Source organism: Lithobates pipiens, unplaced genomic scaffold (genome assembly GCF_037356315.1).
Source record: "Lithobates pipiens isolate NorthernLeopardFrog02 unplaced genomic scaffold, aLitPip1_a1.2 Scaffold_22, whole genome shotgun sequence".
In the NCBI taxonomy this organism is placed as follows: Eukaryota; Metazoa; Chordata; class Amphibia; order Anura; family Ranidae; genus Lithobates; species Lithobates pipiens.
In genome coordinates this window covers 341,938,782-341,958,781 of record NW_027507784.1, presented here as the reverse complement: position 1 = coordinate 341,958,781, position 20,000 = coordinate 341,938,782, and the positions used below count along the sequence as shown (strand labels likewise).

Sequence of the window (20,000 nt, the reverse complement as noted above, 5' to 3'; positions counted from 1 at the left end):
CCTGCAAAGAAGAATGGGAGAAACTGCCCAAAAATAGGAGTGCCAAGCTTGTGGCATCATACTCACCAAGACTGGAGGCTGTAATTGGTGCCAAAAGGAGCTTCACCAAAGCAAAGGCTGTGATACTTGTGTACATGGAAATTTTTTCATTTTTAAATTTTTAATAAATTTGCAAAGATTTTAAATAAACTACTTTCACGTTGTCATTATGGGGTATTGTCTGTAGAATTTTGAGGAACATAATGAATTTAATCCATTTTGGATAAAGGCTGAACACTTACCGGATGCACTGTAGCTGCAGCAAACCAGCTGGAGCATAGAATGATAAATTGTAGGTCAAATTTGGTGCAACCAGAGATAGACAGATCTCAATTGTCCTGCAAAATTCTAATTTGGCACTACCCACTTCCATCTTTTGACACACGCTATAGGTCAGTAAAGCCGACAATTTCACTTTAGGAGCAACTGGTAGGTTCAAGAGGTGGTGGTATTTATTTAGGACCAAAAGTTTGTGGACATCAGACCATCACACCTTTATAAGCTTGTGGATAGCCAATTCAAAAACCATGGCCTTTAATATGGAGTAACATATCCCCATCTCACCTACAACATCCTCTACTCTTCTGGGAAGACTTTCTACAAGATATGAAGGCATCTGTGGGAATTTGTGTCCATCTATGACAGCCTCTCTCAACCTTTTCAGTACAGAGGAACCCTTGAAATATTTCTCCGGTCTCGGGGAACCCCTGCTAAAAATTTGAAATCTACAACTCATGATACATTAATGTGATGGTCATTGGGAAGAATGGTCCTTACACTTGTGGTCATTGGGAAGAATGGTCCTTACACTTGTGGTCATTGGGAAGAATGGTCCTTACACTTGTGGTCAGTGGGAAGAATGGTCCTTACACTTGTGGTCAGTGGGAAGAATGGTCCTTACACTTGTGGTCATTGGGAAGAATGACCTCCTTTCAAATAGTTAAAAAGATCAATGGTGTCGGTGGGAACTTATCTCAAGAGGCAGAAATTGCCCAATGCTGAAGGAACCCCTAGCAACCTCTGGAGGAACCCTAGTTGAGAATCACTGATCTATGAGGTTGGGTACTGATCTTGGATGAAAAGACCCTGGCTCACCAAAGATGTTCAGCAGTGTTGAGATCAGGGCTCTGTGCAAGACACTAGAGTTCCTCCACACCAAACTGGACAAACCATGTCTTTATGTTAAGTAGGATTGAGGTCAGGACTCTTTGGTGTGGAGGAACGCGAGTGATCTGCAAAGATCCCTGACCTCAACCCTACCGAACAGGTTCATAAAGACATGGTCTGTCCAGTCTAGTGTGGAGGAACTTGAGTGTCCTGCAGACTGATCAAACCACGTACTTCTGGGAGACGTTTAGTGAGGTTGAGGTTAGAGCTCTGTGTAAGACATTCGAGTTCCTTCACACCAGACTGGTCAAACCACATCTTTATGGTGCCAAAGCTACCATGACAGAACTAAAGCCCCCCAGTGAACCCAGATTACCAAATATTTTCCCAAGGTGAACCAAACTTCTGAAACCAAAGTGACTTAACTGGACATGGATGGTATAACAGACTTTTAGATCTCACAGGATGACCATGTTGGGATTTTGTGTTCTAATTATTATAAGCTTTACGTGTCAACCTGGGTGTCCCCCAAAATCTATCACGTCACCTGAAACCATCTTCTGAGGTTTGATGCAAAGGTGTTTGGAGATGGATCTTTCATGGACGTCTTTAAAACGGCCTTCTAAAACACTAAAATATCTAAATGCATCCGGGTGACCGATGTTTGCTTTAAGCGCCATCATCCCTATACACTAGATCCTTTTACTACCAAGGAAGGTACTCTAACAAGACAAACCACACCAAACCATGACAAGAGGTTATCACAGGGGTTGACAAATTTGCTTTGAAATTAGGAGCCAGTTAAAAAAGTTAGGAGCCAGTTTTTTTTTTTTTTTCAGCTCCCGGGGTAAGGCCACTCATTTTCACCCCCTAACTCACAATGGAGCACCCAGTCAATAACTTTATTGAAACGCTGTTACATCAGGGTTATGGGCTGACCAGAAAGAGTAAGGCTGGCAACAGAAGGAACTGGCTGGCACCGGCAGGTGGCACTGGTTGCCACTGGCAGGCACGTGGAACTGCCAGATGGCACCGGCAGGTGGTACTGGTTGCCACTGGCAGGCACGTGGAACTGCCAGATGGCACCGGCAGGTGGCACTGGTTGCCACTGGCAGGCACGTGGAACTGCCAGATGGCACCGGCAGGTGGCACTGGTTTGGAACCGGCAGGTGGCCCTGGTTTGGAACCGGCAGGTGGCCCTGGTTTGGCACCGGCAGGTGGCCCTGGTTTGGCACCGGCAGGTGGCCCTGGTTTGGCACCGGCAGGTGGCCCTGGTTGGTGATGGCAGGTGGCCCTGGTTGGTGATGGCAGGTGGCACTGGTTGGTGATGGCAGGTGGCACTGGTTGGTGATGGCAGGTGGCACTGGTTGGCGGTGGCACTGATTGGTGGTGGCAGGTGGCACTGATTGGTGGTGGCACTGGTAGGTGGTGGCAGGTGGCACTGGTAGGTGGTGGCAGGTGGCACTGGTAGGTGGCACTGGTAGGTGGTGGCAGGTGGCACTGGTAGGCGGTGGCAGGTGGCACTGGTAGGCGGTGGCAGGTGGCAAAAAAAGTCTTTGTACGATTTTTAACAGTACCCTTCACTGGAAACACCTGAACTCAAATTACCTGTAAAGGGGGTCCATGTACATTTTGGCTATATAGTGTATTCGAAGTGGCAAAGCAGTCAGCATGGGTCGGAACTCACCTCATCATACATGAACTGTAGAGTAAGAGCAGACTTGCCCACGCCACCGCTGCCCACCATGATCACCTTGTGCAGCACCAAGGAACTCTGCGTCTTGTTCTTGTTGGCTGCCATCTTGGGTTGTCCTAACAGCTGCAGTCAGTCATACACCATCCGCTCAGTCTGTCCCAACTACTGCAACAGAAAAAAAATAATAATGGGTAATATCAGTTTATATTTCTATAGCGCCAACAATTTACAAAATACACTGAAAAGAATAGAAAGAGGATTAACATCGAAACAGAATATGAGAGGCTTTGCCTACAAGCGCGGTGGCCAATCAGGAGGGATTTTTGGAGAGCGTCATACAATACGCAACTGGATCACCGGAAGATACGAGCCGTGATATCGAAAGCCTTTCCTTGGTGAAGCTTGGCAAAGTGACGAGAGCACCAGATATATGGTGGAGAGTCCAGGTCCATTTTTTTTTGTCACAAGAGTATAAAAGGATAGGGCTGCAACTAACGATTATTTTCATAATCGATTAATCGGCTGATTATTTTCTCGATTAATTGGATAAAATAAAAAAAATAGGCAATTTTTTCGTTTATTTAAAAGTTACACGCAAACTGCAGAATAAAATCACTGATGGGGCAATATTCCTCCCGGGAAACACCAACGATGGGGGCCACTATTCCTCCCGGGAAACACCAACGATGGGGCCACTATTCCTCCCGGGAAACACCAACGATGGGGCCACTATTCCTCCCGGGAAACACCAACGATGGGGCCACTATTCCTCCCGGGAAACACCAACGATGGGGCCACTATTCCTCCCGGGAAACACCAACGATGGGGCCACTATTCCTCCCGGGAAACACCAACGATGGGGCCACTATTCCTCCCGGGAAACACCAACGATGGGGCCACTATTCCTCCCGGGAAACACCAACGATGGGGCCACTATTCCTCCCGGGAAACACCAACGATGGGGCCACTATTCCTCCCGGGAAACACCAACGATGGGGCCACTATTCCTCCCGGGAAACACCAACGATGGGGCCACTATTCCTCCCGGGAAACACCAACGATGGGGCCACTATTCCTCCCGGGAAACACCAACGATGGGGCCACTATTCCTCCCGGGAAACACCAACGATGGGGCCACTATTCCTCCCGGGAAACACCAACGATGGGGCCACTATTCCTCCCGGGAAACACCAACGATGGGGCCACTATTCCTCCCGGGAAACACCAACGATGGGGCCACTATTCCTCCCGGGAAACACCAACGATGGGGCCACTATTCCTCCCGGGAAACACCAACGATGGGGCCACTATTCCTCCCGGGAAACACCAACGATGGGGCCACTATTCCTCCCGGGAAACACCAACGATGGGGCCACTATTCCTCCCGGGAAACACCAACGATGGGGCCACTATTCCTCCCGGGAAACACCAACGATGGGGCCACTATTCCTCCCGGGAAACACCAACGATGGGGCCACTATTCCTCCCGGGAAACACCAACGATGGGGCACTATTCCTCCCGGGGAACACCAACGATGGGGCACTATTCCTCCCGGTAACACCAACGATGGGGCACTATTCCACTCCCCCTTCCAGGAACACTAATGGGGCACTATTACCCTCTCCCCCCTCCGAGGAACACCAATGGGGCACTATTCCCACCCCAGAAAAACCAATTGTGGGGCACTAGTCCACCCAATCCCCTGAACACCAATGATGGGGCCCTCCCTCCTCCCCCCATATTTACCAAAGTCCCATCTTGATCCAGTGATGAGCACAAGAGCAGCAGCTCTCCCGGGTTTATCCTCATTGGCTCACACAGCAGCTGGAGCCATTTGCTCCTGCTGCTGTCAATCGTAGTCAGTGAGCCAATGAGGAGAGTGAGGGCGGGGCCGAGCCATGCTGTGTGTGAATTGACACACAGGGCGCTGCTTGAGAGAGAGCCTGCTCAAGTGCCCCCATAGCAAGAGGCGTGTTATTGGGGGCACTCTGCAGGGATGAGGAGCCAGGACAAGCCGGCCAGGGACCCAAAAAGAAAAGGAGGATCGGGGCTGCTCTGTGCAAAACCATTACACAGAGCAGGCAAGTATAACAAAAAAAAAAAAAAAAAATAAATGTTTTAAATAACAAAACATTACCTTTAAAATCACTTTAACCCATCCCACTTCATCAGGGCTTGTGCAGGTGTACTGACAGCGGGTATCTTGGAGTAGATTCCTAAACTAAACGCCGGCTCTAGTCACAAATTTAGAAGCCTGCTGGGGGAAATCTACTGCAGGACACCCAAGGTCCAGTAGTGGTGCACCGAAATCAACATTCCGGTACGAAACCAAAAATTCAGGATGCACTTTGCCAATAAAAAAAAAAAAAAAAAAAAAAAAAAAAGAAATGGACAGTAAAAAAATAAAATAAATTAAACTCTAAAAGTATTGGGACGCCTGCCTTTACACACACATGAACTTTAATGGCATCCCAGTCTTAGTCCGTAGGGTTCAATATTGAGTTGGCTCCGCCCTTTGCAACTATAACGGCTTCAACTCTTCTGGGAAGGCCGTCCACAAGTTTTAGGAGTGTGTCTATGGGAATGTTTGACCATTCTTCCAAGAAGAGCATTTGTGAGGTCAGGCACTGATGTTGGACGAGAAGACCTGGCTTGGAGTCTCCACTCTAATTCATCTCAAAAGCTGTTCTATCAGGTTGAGGTCAGGCCAGTCAAGTCCCTCCACCCAAAACTCGCTTATCCATGGACCTTGCTTTGTGCACTGGTTCAAATCATTTGATGGGGGGGGGGGGGGATTATGGTGGGGGGTTGTTTTTCAGGGGTTGGGCTTGGCCCCCTTATTCCCAGTGAAGTGAACTCTTAAAGCGGAGGTCCACCCTAAAGTGGACCTTCCGCTCATTGGAATCCTCCCCCCCCCTCCAGCGCCACAATTGGCACCTTTCAGGGGGGAGGGGGGGTGCAGGTACCTGTACAGTACAGGTATCTGCACCCACTTCCGGGATAGCTCTCTGCGGAAAGGGGCGTAGATTACGCCCCTTTCCGAAAGTCCCCCGCTGCCTGCTGGGAAACACACAGATCCCAGAGACAGCGGGGTCCATCCTTATTGCGCAGCGCAACTCGTGCATGCGCAGTAGGGAACCGGGAAATGAAGCCGAAAGGCTCCACTTCCTGATTCCCATACCCAAGATGGCGACGGCAGCACCCGAGAGACGATGGAGAGATCGGCTTCAGGTGCCGACATCGCGGGCGCGCTGGGCGGGTAAGTGTCCTTATTTTAAAAGTCAGCAGCTGCAGTATTTGTAGCTGCTGGCTTTAAAAAAAAAAAAAAACGCGGACTCCCGCTTTAAGGCATTGGCATACCAAGTCATTTTGGACAATTTCATGCTCCCAACTCCACGGGAACAGTTTGGTGACGGCCTCTTCCTGTTCCAACATGGCCGCCCACCAGTGCACAAAAGCAAGGTCCGTTTTACCGAGCTAAAACTACTGGCAATCTGGGACCCCATTCCTCAGACCCATCAGAACTTTTAGCTTAACCATCAAGAGAATAGCTACCGAAAATTACAGCGCTCCACCAAAATACCCTCATTTGTCCATGGTGCTCAAAGTAGCAGATTTAAAAAATAAAATAAAAAAATCAGACCTTAAAACACAAATACTTAAAGAGGAGGGCCGGTTAAAATAAAAAAATAAAAAATATATTAAAAGTCAGCAGCTGCAAGCACTGTAGCTGCTGACTTTTAATAAGCGCACTTACCTGTCCAGGGCGCCCGCGATGTCGTCCGCCCGAGGCTGACCCGTCCCTCGGCTCTCGGGGTCCCGGCACCGCCATTTTGGCTAAGGGAACCAGGCAGTGGAGCCTTGCAGCGTCACTGCCCGTTTCCTACTGCGCATGCGTGAGTCGCGCAGCGCTTTGTGAATGGGGCGCGCTGTGTTCTGGAACACACAGTTCCCAGAACACAGCGCGACCCATTACCCAGAAGACACCGCACGGAGGAGAGAAGAAAGAAGATCTCTGCGGAGGAGGAAGAGGCAGATTAGGATGATGTGCCTAGCAACAGGCATTTCTGGTATGTAAAAAAAATTTTCATTTTTTTTTTCAGATTTTTTTCTAATTTTTAATGGATTTTTTTTTTTTTTTTTTTTTCAGAGTGGCCCTCCACTTTAACTTATTTTTGCCAAGTTCATTTGAAGGAATGTCATGTGCGAGTTACTTAGAAGTGGACCTCCTGCGTCACCAGCACCGATTTTCCCAGCGCTTCCACATAAGAGTCATATGCTCCTTCTTCCACAGAAATACTGGGTTGTTTCCTTTTGTTCCCGTCACTGAATGGAGAAGTAGGCGAGTGAAGGAATAACTGGGTGTCCCACTGATTCACCCTCCATTTGTCATTGTGACCATGGTCTGCGACAAAAGGGGGGGGGGAATCCAAAAACGTTGCGCTGTCACCAACGCAAGAGAAGTAAAATCTTCCAATGAGGATGCCCGTTTCTGGTACAACTCTCCAAGGTGGGAATTTGGTCAAAATTTTCTACTGCGTTCCTAGGTCAGGAAGCCAAAAGGAAATCTCCCCAGCAGGACACTGCCTGCAAAAAATAGGGGGGGGGGGGGAGGGGATTTAACTCTTCCCTGCTCCAATACTAACATACTCTACACACAACCACACAAACAGTATTAAAACATGTCAATGTTGGTACAGCGATGGCCTTTGTGTTCAAATCAAGCAGAACCTCTCATGTATTACGAAATGGTATATAGCGATCAAAATATACTAGATGAAAAGGTACCACATCCCAATATTGCATATAACAAAGAATGATACGGTGTTCCTTGTTTGTTATTTTTCTTAGTTTAAAAAAAAAAAAAAAAAAAAAAAAAAAAAATCCGCTGCATTATCCTGAAGAAGCTCACGAGCGCGAAACATGTAGAAAGAAAAGAAAATCGCAGCATAAGTAAATGTGTAACATTTCATGGTGATTTGAACTGTACCTCTCTTGTATACATTTCCATGAGTTGATTCTCTTGAAGACTGTATATGTATTCATCTATGGACTTCAATTTTTAATTTTAATTTTTACTAAATATTTAATAAAGAGAATGTATTATATCTGTGGGTATTATTTATGATCTGTTCCTATTTCTGGTACCGTCTAAAAAGTCCCGGGGGTTGGTTACCCTCCAGACCCTTTTCCCCCCCCTTTCTCCTCCCTCATTCTTTGTTACTCTCATGTATGTAGTAAGGCAAGATGAGGATCTAAGAGGTTTTGTGCAGCAAGGCCAGCGCTCCCACCAACAAGTTAGTAACTATTAGAGGTTGAACCCCTCGCCACTCCCCGACATCTTTTTTTGAAGCCCACGCTGAGTGTTATCAACACATACAAAAAAACAAATGCACAAGGGAGCAGTCGTCCCCCTATGAGAAGGAAGGGTCTCAAAACTCAGAGGGGCACAGTTCCTCATAGGGACAAAGGTCCTCCCCCATCCCATCAAAAAAAAGGTCCTCCCCATCCCATCAAAAAAAAGGTCCACCCCCATCCCATCAAAAAAAAAAAGGTCCTCCCCCATCCCATCAAAAAAAGGTCCTCCCCCCATCCCATCAAAAAAAGGTCCTCCCCCCCATCCCATCAAAAAAAGGTCCTCCCCCCCATCCCATCAAAAAAAGGTCCTCCCCCATCCCATCAAAAAAAAAAAAGGTCCTCCCCCATCCCATCAAAAAAAGGTCCTCCCCCCATCCCATCAAAAAAAGGTCCTCCCCCATCCCATCAAAAAAAAGGTCCTCCCCCCATCCCATCAAAAAAAAGGTCCTCCCCCCATCCCATCAAAAAAAAGGTCCTCCCCCCATCCCATCAAAAAAAAGGTCCTCCCCCCATCCCATCAAAAAAAAGGTCCTCCCCCCCATCCCATCAAAAAAAAGGTCCTCCCCCCCATCCCATCAAAAAAAAGGTCCTCCCCCCCATCCCATCAAAAAAAAGGTCCTCCCCCCCCATCCCATCAAAAAAAAGGTCCTCCCCCCCATCCCATCAAAAAAAAGGTCCTCCCCCCCATCCCATCAAAAAAAAGGTCCTCCCCCCCCATCCCATCAAAAAAAAGGTCCTCCCCCCCATCCCATCAAAAAAAAGGTCCTCCCCCCCATCCCATCAAAAAAAGGTCCTCCCCCCCATCCCATCAAAAAAAAGGTCCTCCCCCCCATCCCATCAAAAAAAGGTCCTCCCCCCATCCCATCAAAAAAAAAGGTCCTCCCCCCATCCCATCAAAAAAAAGGTCCTCCCCCCATCCCATCAAAAAAAAGGTCCCCTCCCCATCCCATCAAAAAAGGTCCCCTCCCCATCCCATCAAAAAAGGTCCCCTCCCCATCCCATCAAAAAAGGTCCCCTCCCCATCCCATCAAAAAAGGTCCCCTCCCCATCCCATCAAAAAAGGTCCCCTCCCCATCCCATCAAAAAAGGTCCCCTCCCCATCCCATCAAAAAAGGTCCCCTCCCCATCCCATCCAAAAAGGTCCCCTCCCCATCCCATCAAAAAAGGTCCCCTCCCCATCCCATCAAAAAAGGTCCCCTCCCCATCCCATCAAAAAAGGTCCCCTCCCCATCCCATCAAAAAAGGTCCCCTCCCCATCCCATCAAAAAAGGTCCCCTCCCCATCCCATCAAAAAAGGTCCCCTCCCCATCCCATCAAAAAAGGTCCCCTCCCCATCCCATCAAAAAAGGTCCCCTCCCCATCCCATCAAAAAAGGTCCCCTCCCCATCCCATCAAAAAAGGTCCCCTCCCCATCCCATCAAAAAGGTCCCCTCCCCATCCCATCAAAAAGGTCCCCTCCCCATCCCAGGGCCCTCCCCATCCCAGGGCCCTCCCCATCAAAGGGCCCTCCCCATCAAAGGGCCCTCCCCATCAAAAAGGCCCTCCCCCATCCCATCAAAAAGGTCCTCCCCCATCCCATCAAAAAGGTCCTCCCTTATCCCATCAAAAAGGTCCTCCCCATACATAAGAGCTCCCCTTATCACCACAGAGTCCCTTCATCACAGAGACAGCGGTCCCCCTATACATGAGAGCCCCCCCCCCCCCCCCCATCACATCAGAGTCCTCTCATCCACCTCTGATTCAGGGCAAACTGGGTCTCGTGCTCGAAGGCACCCCAGGGTAACCCAAGCAGCACCCTAGTTAAACACACTGCTCTAGTCTACCAAAGCTGAAGCCAAGAGGACTCTAATCCTTAAGCTGGACATACACTAGTAGAATTGCATTCAACTTTTTTGTTTTAAAAAAAAAAACTCTTCTATTTTCACATTTTTAATGCAGAAAAAGCCATGCTCCATTTTTTTGAGCGCATTGGATGAGAAAATACAAAAAAGAGCAAGATTTTAAAAAATAAAAAAATAATCTCTTAAAACAAATTTCTAAACGGTGAATGGGGTTTATGCTCTTGAAAATTCCATCAATTCTAAAACTGAATGTTAAAAATTTTAGTTTTTAAGTCGTTTTGAACAGCTCATTGTTGTACTGAGACTTTTTGCACAAATGTTCTACCAGTGCATGACCTGCTTTAGGGACCAGCCAAAGCAGGACCACCAAGTACTTGGTGAAGAGACCCCCCCCCCCCAATGGGATGAGGAAGACAACCAAAAAAGCCGTGGATCCACAAAACCACCCCTCCCCCCACCCCCCTTTTATTTCAGGACAGGCCCCGAGGAACTTGCACTCTCAGTCTCCAATAAAGAAGAACTATAAATAAATAAGTGCCAAGTGCGAGACAGGCAGGCTTTGCGGCCGGTATAAAAATTGGTCCTAAGCTGGCGAGAAGGCCTGACTGATCCCTCTGCTTACACTCACCGACACGTCTAATCGTACTTTACACGCTTGTAAATCATCGTCTAAAGCGTCAGACCGAATTCCTGCAACAACGCATTTAAAAAAAAAAAAAAAAAAAAAAAAAATTTCCATGTTTATTCCACAGCCACCTATGCGGCATTCCTCACCGGAGCCGAATCCACAGTTCAAGGAAACCAAAAAAAAAAAAAAAAAAAAAAGGACGAAGGAGTTTAAAGTTATTTTTTGTCATTTAAGATAAACACAGGAATATAAAACCGATTATTGTTGAGGTTTTAGGCCGGGTTCACACCATAGCGATGCGGGAACGCCACGAATCCGCGGCGTTTTCCCGCATCGCATGCCTCCCGCCGGCAGTTCACACTGCCCTATGCGGACTGCTGGGAGTGTCAATGAAATGTTAATGACACCCCCAGATCCGTCCGAATATCGCAGTGCGATCTGCAAACTCGGACAGGAATCGGATCGCATGGTGTGAACACCCATGCGATCCGATTCTGCTGCGGACCAAAAAAAGGGTCCCGTGCGAGTTTGCGGCGGGTGCGATGCGAATTCAGCCATACTATCTGTATGGCTGAACTCGCATCGCTACGGAGATCGGATGTGATTTGCACTGCAGTGCGAATCACATCCGGATCTCTCACCCGCCGCGGTGTGAACCGGACCTTATAAAACAAGGCCAGCCAATGCCCACATTTGCATACTAAGTGCCCCATGACTTGTCAGGATTGCTTTAGCCACCAGCTGCCCATATCGGACACTTCTCACTTACATGTAACGAAATCAAACAACAAAAAAATATAAAATAATAATAATAATAATAATAATAATAATACATAAATAAACCAACCACACACATTTTGCTAGAAAATTACTTTGAACCAAACGTAGTTACATAGTTGGGGAGGTTGAATAAAAAAAAAAAAAAAAAAAAAAAAGAAGCAAGTCCAACCCATGTGTGCGCTTTATGTTTATATTCCATTGTATATCCCTGTATGTTGCGGTCGTTCAGGTGCTTATCTAATAGTTTTTTTTAAATGGATGCCCCCCCCCCTGCTGAGACCACCGCCTGTGGAAGGGAATTCCACATCCTTACCGCTCTTCCAGTAAAGAACCCTCTATGTCAGAGGTCTCAAACTGGCGGCCCTCCAGGTGTTGCAAAACTACAAGTCCCATGAGACATTGCAATGCTGACAGTTACAGGCATGGCGCCCAAAGGTAGAGGCATGATGGGACTTGTAGTTTCACAACAGCTGGAGGGCCACCAGTTTGAGACCCCCTGCTCTACGTAGTTTAAGCTTAAAACCGCTTTTCCTCCGATTTTAGTGAAAGGGCATTTAAAGACTCGCGGCCATTCGCTGAAAAGTTTTCTCCCTATTGTGGGGTCGCCAGGCCGGTATTTATATATTGTGGGGTCGCCAGTCCGGTATTTATATATTGTGGGGTCGCCAGTACGGTATTTATATATTGTGGGGGTCGCCAGTACGGTATTTATATATTGTGGGGGTCGCCAGTACGGTATTTATATATTGTGGGGTCACCAGTCCGGTATTTATATATTGTGGGGTCGCCAGTCCGGTATTTATATATTGTGGGGTCGCCAGTCCGGTATTTATATATTGTGGGGTCGCCAGTCCGGTATTTATATATTGTGGGGTCGCCAGTACGGTATTTATATATTGTGGGGGTCGCCAGTACGGTATTTATATATTGTGGGGGTCGCCAGTACGGTATTTATATATTGTGGGGTCACCAGTCCGGTATTTATATATTGTGGGGTCGCCAGTCCGGTATTTATATATTGTGGGGTCGCCAGTCTGGTATTTATATATTGTGGGGTCACCAGTCCGGTATTTATATATTGTGGGGTCACCAGTCCGGTATTTATATAATGAAATCATATCCCCTCTCAGGCGTCTCTTCTCCAGAGAGAATAAGTTCAGAGCTCACAACCTTTCCTCATAACTAATATCCTCCAGACCCTTTATTAGCTTTGTTGCCCTTCTTTGTAGTCGCTCCATTTCCAGTACATCCTTCCTGAGGACTGGTGCCCAGAACTGGACAGTATACTCCAGGTGCGGCCGGACCAGAGTCTTGTAGAGGGGAGAATTATCGTTTTATCTCTGGAGTTGATCCCTTTTTAATGCCAATATTCTGTTTGCTTTGTTAGCAGCAGCTTGGCATTGCTGAGCCCATCATCTACTAGGACCCCCAGGTCCTTCTCCATCCTAGATCCCCCCCATAGGTTCTCCCCCCAGTCTATAGATTGCATTCAGATTTTTGCCACCCAAATGCAGTTATTTTACATTTTTCTACATTCAACCTCATTTGCCATTAGTTGCCCCTCCCCCCATTCATTTATTCAGATCTTCTTGCAAGCTAGCTTAGTATCGTCCGCAAATACAGAGATTGAACCGTTTACCCCCCATCCCCATCCTCCAGGTCACTTATGAACAAAATAAGTAGGATTGGTTCCAGCACAGAACCCTGGGGGACCCCGATTCTGTCCTATATATATATTTTTTTTTTTAAGCAGAGGCCCTAGAAAATAAAGTCGGTGGTTGCAACTTTTTGTCACACTCCATTAGATGTAATCTGCAATGATCAGGATCCTCATACCATCTACCCTCTGTTAGATGTAGTGATCAGGACCCTCATACCTCATGATAAGCTGTAATGAAGGGGGCCCTCACACTCCTGCTCCCTATTAGAGGCAAAATGTATTGATCAGGACCCTCATACCTCCTGTACCCCAATAGATGCAAATTGGATTGATCAGGACCCTCATACCTCCTGTACCCCAATAGATGCAAACTGGATTGATCAGGACCCTCATACTTCCTGTACTTCAATAGATGCAAACTGGATTGATCAGGACCCTCATACTTCCTGTACCCCAATAGATGCAAATTGGATTGATCAGGACCCTCATACCTCCTGTACCCCAATAGATGCAAATTGGATTGATCAGGACCCTCATACCTCCTGTACCCCAATAGATGCAAACTGGATTGATTAGGACCCTCATACCTCCTGTACCCCAATAGATGCAAACTGGATTGATCAGGACCCTCATACCTCCTGTACCCCAATAGATGCAAACTGGATTGATCAGGACCCTCATACTTCCTGTACCCCAATAGATGCAAATTGGATTGATCAGGACCCTCATACCTCCTGTACCCCAATAGATGCAAACTGGATTGATTAGGACCCTCATACCTCCTGTACCCCAATAGATGCAAATTGGATTGATCAGGACCCTCATACCTCCTGTACCCCAATAGATGCAAACTGGATTGATTAGGACCCTCATACCTCCTGTACCCCAATAGATGCAAACTGGATTGATCATGACCCTCCTCTATCTCTTGTACCCTAATAGGTGCAAACTTTATTGATCAAAAACCTTATATCCCCTGTACCCAATTAGATGCAAACAGTATAGATCAAACCCCCATACCTCCTGTTCTCTACTAAACGTAATCTGTATTGATCAGACTCCTCATACCTCCTGTTCCCTCTAAGGTCATCACTTGTAAGTATAGGTTGCCTTTACACCCCTCTGACAAACTTTAAGAACGCATAAAGCCCCGCTCATATTGCGGCAATGAGTTCCGTGCAGGACTGTCTTTTCCCAGCAACTTTGTATCCAACAAGAACAAAATGTATCTTTTGGAGGAATTTTCACTTCCTACCATTGTTCCCCCCCATGGACAGAGAGAATAAACTTCCTGTCGGCGTATCCTGTTAGATGACAACTCACCATCCTGCGTGCAAAGCTTCCAGGCGCACCGATACCCCCCCACTGTATTATCTACAGACAGCAGAGCAGCTCCAGGGGACTAGCTGGGTGGTCTAACCTGCCCTCCCATGATCTGGGTTTAATTACCTGTTACATTGTTATTTCCAGTACCAGCTAAAGCAACAAACCACACAGGCGTCTATGTTCCCTCATCATACCGTAACCGATCTTACCTGCCGCAGCGGAATCCGGTACAAAATCGCCAAGCGCTCTAATCCCCTGCACAGGAAGCCATCCTTACAACCACAGCTGTGCCAACCAACTGCCCCGACTCCGTCCCTTCTCCTCCCAGCACGCCGGCCGGCTCGTCACAGGATATACAAAAGCAAAGGAAGCAGACTTCGCTTACTACACGGCCATCGGTGACATCATGTGTTTGCAGAATGGAGAAGGGGCGGGCGGCACGCCTGATCGGAAGGACACACAAGTCGCTGAAGTGTAATAACAGAACATAAAGTGAGGAGGCTTTGTTTTCTTGATGTTTAGACATCGTGTATAGGTTGTGGAATTGTTTCACTTTTACACAGTAAATTCCTCCGACGTCCCCCTCCCCCACCAAATCAAAACCAGCAAAACTAGAATACAAGAAAAATGTAAAATATAAATAATAAAAAAAAATATATATATATATATATATATAAAAAAAAAATTGGATATAGATATAATATATAGATATAATATAGAGATTAGAATATATATATATATATATAAAAAAAATTGGATATAGATATAATATATAGATATAATATATAGATTAGAGATTAGAATATTATATATATATAAAATATTCTAATCTCTCTCTATATATATATATATATATAAAATATTCTAATCTCTCTCTATATATATATATATATATATATAAAATATTCTAATCTCTCTCTATATATATATAAAAAATATTCTAATCTCTCTCTATATATATATATATATATATATATATATATATATATATATATATATATATATATATATATATATATATATATATATATATATATATATATATATATATATATATATATATATATATATATTTTTTTTTTTTTTTTTTTTTTTTTTTTTTTTTATATATTCCACTTCCCCTATCTTAGTGCTCAAAACCTCAACATAAAAATTAGAACAAAATTATCTAAAATACGATGGATCAGCAGCCGCTTAATATGAAACATTCAAAAGGTAAAAACGTACCTGAAAATTATCCGACAACAAAATCCGATCGTTTAAATTCCAATTGTGTGCAGACAATTCCGATGCACAAAGTGCCACGCATTGCTCAGGATAAAATTACGAGACGAAAGCTATTGGCTACTGGCCTCTTTATAGACCCATCGTACGTCACCGCGTTCTTAGCGATCGGATTTTGTGCGACCGTGCGTATGCAAAACAAGTTTGGGCCAAAATCCATTGAAAAAAAAAAAAATGATTTTGGCGTCGGAATGTCCGACCGTGTGTACGGGGCATAAATGCGACCAAAATTGTTGCAACAGAGAGCACACAAGGCAAGTGGGAGTGTTTAAAGATGAATTAAAGTATACCAGTCATTGTTTTCCTTTGGATAACAAGCACAAAAAAAAAAAAAAAAAAGAAGAAGAACAAAGTAAAAACCCTACGTGGCCAAATTCGAGAGAGAGAGGAAAAAAAAAAAAAAAAAAAAAAAAAAAAAAAAACACACACCCCACGCTTTTATATAGTAAAAAGAAGAAGAAAAAAAAAGAAATAAACATTTTTTTTTTTTAAACCCACACTTTTTTTTTTTTTTTTTTTTACTATACAAAAGTGTGGGTTTAAAAAAAATAAATAAAAAAAATGTTTATTTCTTTTTTTTCCTTCTTTCTTCTGTTATTTTTTCTCTTCTTTTTACTATATAAAAGCGTGGGGTGTGTTTTTTTTTTTGTTTTGTTTTTGAACTTCTTGTTAATCTAGAGTGCCGAGGGTGTCCCCTTTTGTATAGTAAAAACTATACAAAAGGGGACACCCTCGGCACTCTAGATTAACAAGAAGTTCACAGGAGCAATCATAGTGGCTAAAATAGGAAACCAGCAACACCGCTTCAGCAAGTTTTGCAAGTCCCACATTTTTTTTCCTCACATATATTAATAGTTAAAAAGATTATAAAAGGATCGGCCCAAAATGGATGAACATGGAAAGCAGGTCACACATGACAGGGAAAAGTCAGATGTGGTCAATCATTTTTTACAGATTAAAAAAAAACACTTTGACAGTCTTAACAGTAATACTAATGTTTCCCCTGAAGGTACTTCTGCAGTCGACTGAAAACCAGGTACAAAAAAATAAAAAATAAAATAAAAAAATACTGGAGAAACCCAATGTGAACCAATCGTCAGGTAAGTCACAGTGACTTACACCCATGAGTTGTTGGGGAACTTAGCTTAGTTATAGCCAAGCTTCTAGTTCTAACTTCAGCCCCGGGAGGGATCTGCCCCCTTAATGACCAGGCCATTTTTTGCGATATGGCACTGTGTCGCTTTAACTGACAATTGTTTTGTCCTGAGGCACTGTACGCGAACAAAATTGATGTCCTTTTTTCCCCACAAATATAGATTTCTTTTGGTGGTATTTGATCACCTCTTAATTTGTGTGCTAAAAAAAAAAAAAAAAAAAAAAAGAAGAGGAGGAAGGAAGGAAGGAAGGAGAAGGAGGAGAAGAAGAAGAAGAAGAAGAAGAAGAAGAATGGTACCAACTGATCAGCGTAGATCAAATAGCACTAATTTACAAAAAAAGGCTTGAGATGCATGCCAGGTAACTACAGACCAGTCAGCCTAACATCAATAGTATGGAAGGTATTTAAGTAAATGGTAAGGGACTGCACAGAAATGCATCTGATGAAACAGATTGTGACAACCGGCATGGGTTTATGGAGCGCTCTTGTCCGATCAACCCATCATTCTATAATGAAGTGATGAATTGGACGCGGCGGGGCCGACTTACTAAAACTGGAGTGCGCAAAGTCTGGTGCCGCACTGCACAGAAACCAATCAGCTTCCAGAATTGTTTGTCAATGGGACTACTATCACTAAGAGCGCCTATTTGTATCCTACCCTTCACATCACAGTCACCTCTTTACACCAAAATCCTCAGCCCCCCCCCCCCCCCTTCACATCACAGTTTCCCCTTTATATCAGCCTCTATAGCAGTGATGGTGAACCTTGGCACCCCAGATGTTTTGGAACTACATTTCCCATGATGCTCGTGCACTCTGCAGTCTAGGTGAGCATCATGGGAAATGTAATTTCAAAACACCTGGGGTTAGGGTTGCCACCTCATCCCTTTAAAGCCGAACACACATTAAATTACACGGGTTCTGTGGCCGATTAAGGTGGTAATTAAACACACTTGGTGCCTTATCTGCATTAACCTCAGAACATGTGTAAGTCACGTGTGTTCAGATCTAAAGGGATGAGGTGGCAACCCTACCTGGGGTGCCAAGGTTCACCATCACTCGTCTATAGTCCTCCCTTTAAAAAGCACCCCCCCAGTGTCCTCAGTTCCCTTAATATTACAGCCCCCCCCCCCCTTTACATTGGAGTGCCCCTTCACATTAGAGTCCCCCTTTTGAGCAAAAATTAGTACCAATTTCGAAAAAAACAAACAAACAAACAAACAAACAAAACAAAACACACACAAAACGGTCCATAAAGGCAAATTTCCTTTTTGTATTTGTTTTTACATTTTTTTTTTTTTTCTTGTTGCCTTTTAACTTTTAGTAGAGATCTTTATTTGTCACAAGCATGTGTAGAGTCCCTAAACAGTCACTCAAATACCCTACATACTATTGTTGTTAGGCTGACTGAGCTGTAGTTTTCCTTGTACGCATCTCAATCCCTTTTTTTTTTTCTGTAAAATGATCAAGATGCATACGAGGAAAACTACAGCTCAGTCAGCCTAACAACAATAGTATGTAGGCTATTCAAGTGACTGTCATTCGAATAACCTATATACTAAAAAAAAAAAAAAAAAAAAAAAAAAAAAAAGGGGGGGGTGGATCGAGATGAGTACAAGGAAAACTACAGCTCAGTCAGCCTAACAATAGTATGTAGGGTATTTGAGTGAATGTTTAGGGACTCTACACATGGTTGGGGACAAATAAAAGCTGTACTAAAAGTTAAAAGGCAACAAGAAAAACAAACAAAAAATTATACAAAATGAAAGAAAAGAAAAGAAAAAAATAAGTAAAATACAAAAAAGGAAATCTGCCTTGAAGGACTATTTTGTGTTTTTTTTTTTTTTTTTTGTAAAACACAAAATGGTCCTTCAAGGCAGATTTCCTTTTTTTTCCCTTACATTTTTATTTGTTTGTTTTTCTTGTTGCCTTTCAACTTTTAGTACAGGTCCTTATTTGTCCCAAGCATGTGTAGAGTCCCTAAACAGTCACTCAAATACCCTACATACTAAGTGTTGTTCGGCTGACTGAGCTGTAGTTTTCCTTGTACACATCTCAATCCCCCCCCTTTTTTTTTCCCCCCTGTAGAAGGAAGGAAAGGAAAACTACAGCTCAGTCAGCCTAACAGCAATAGTATGTAGGGTATTTGAGTGAATGTTTAGGGACTCTACACATGTTTGTGACAAATAAAGATCTGTATTAAAAGTTAAAAGACAACAAGATAAACAAACAAAAAAAATGTAAAATACAAAAAGGAAATTTGCCTTGGACCGTTTTTTTTTACCAATTTTCAAAAAAAAAAAAAAAAAAAAAAAAAAAAAAAAAAAACACACACCACACAAATGGTCCATCAAGGCAGATTTCCTTTTTGTAAAAGTCAAATATAAAAAGGAAATCTGCCTTGATGGAACCATTTGTGTGTTTTTTTTTTTTTTTGAAAATTGGTAAAAACAAAAAAACAAAAATGGTCCATCAAGGCAAATTTCCTTTTTGTATTTTACATTTTTTTTTGTTTGTTTATCTTGTTGTCTTTTAACTTTTAATACTGATCTTTATTTGTCACAAACATGTGTAGAGTCCCTAAACATTCACTCAAATACCCTACATACTATTGTTAGGCTGACTGAGCTGTAGTTTTCCTTGTATGCATCTCGATCATTTTTACAGAAAAAAAAAAAAAAAAAAAGGGGGGGGGGGGAATTGAGATGAGTACAAGGAAAAACTACAACTCAGTCAGCCTAACAACAATAGTATGTAGGGTATTTGAGTGACTGTTTAGGGACTCTACAATGCTTGGGACAAATAAAGACCTGTACTAAAAGTTAAAAGGCAACAAGAAAAAACAAACAAATAAAAATGTAAGAAAAAAAAAAAAAAAAAAGGAAATCTGCTTGAAGGACCATTTTGTGTTTTACAAAAAAATAAAAAAAAAATAAAAAAAAAATAAAAACCACACCACAAGCAGATTCCTTTTTGTATTTTACTTTATTTTTTATTTTTATTTTTCTTGTTGCCTTTTAACTTTCAGATCTTATATTTTTCCCCTTGTATGTGTAGAGTCCCTAAACATTAAACAGAATACCCTACATACTATTGTTTGTTAGGCTGACTGAGCTGTAGTTTT

The 20,000-nt window shown here is 43.8% G+C and overlaps 1 protein-coding gene across 5 annotated transcripts in view; it reads right to left on the bottom strand.

Annotated features, from left to right (window-relative positions):
- RALB (RAS like proto-oncogene B) overlaps positions 1–20,000 on the bottom strand; it is a 58,597-nt gene that overhangs the window by 23,877 nt on the left and 14,720 nt on the right. For 2 of the 5 annotated variants that reach the window (XM_077449682.1, XM_077449686.1), the window contains exon 2: positions 2,834–3,007. In XM_077449682.1, coding sequence (XP_077305808.1) covers positions 2,834–2,947 — 114 coding nt within the window. In that variant the 5' untranslated portion in view covers positions 2,948–3,007. Of the gene's footprint in view, positions 1–2,833; positions 3,008–14,645; positions 14,802–20,000 lie in introns of those variants that run through there. The other 3 variants (XM_077449684.1, XM_077449685.1, XM_077449683.1) reach the window with 3 other exon arrangements.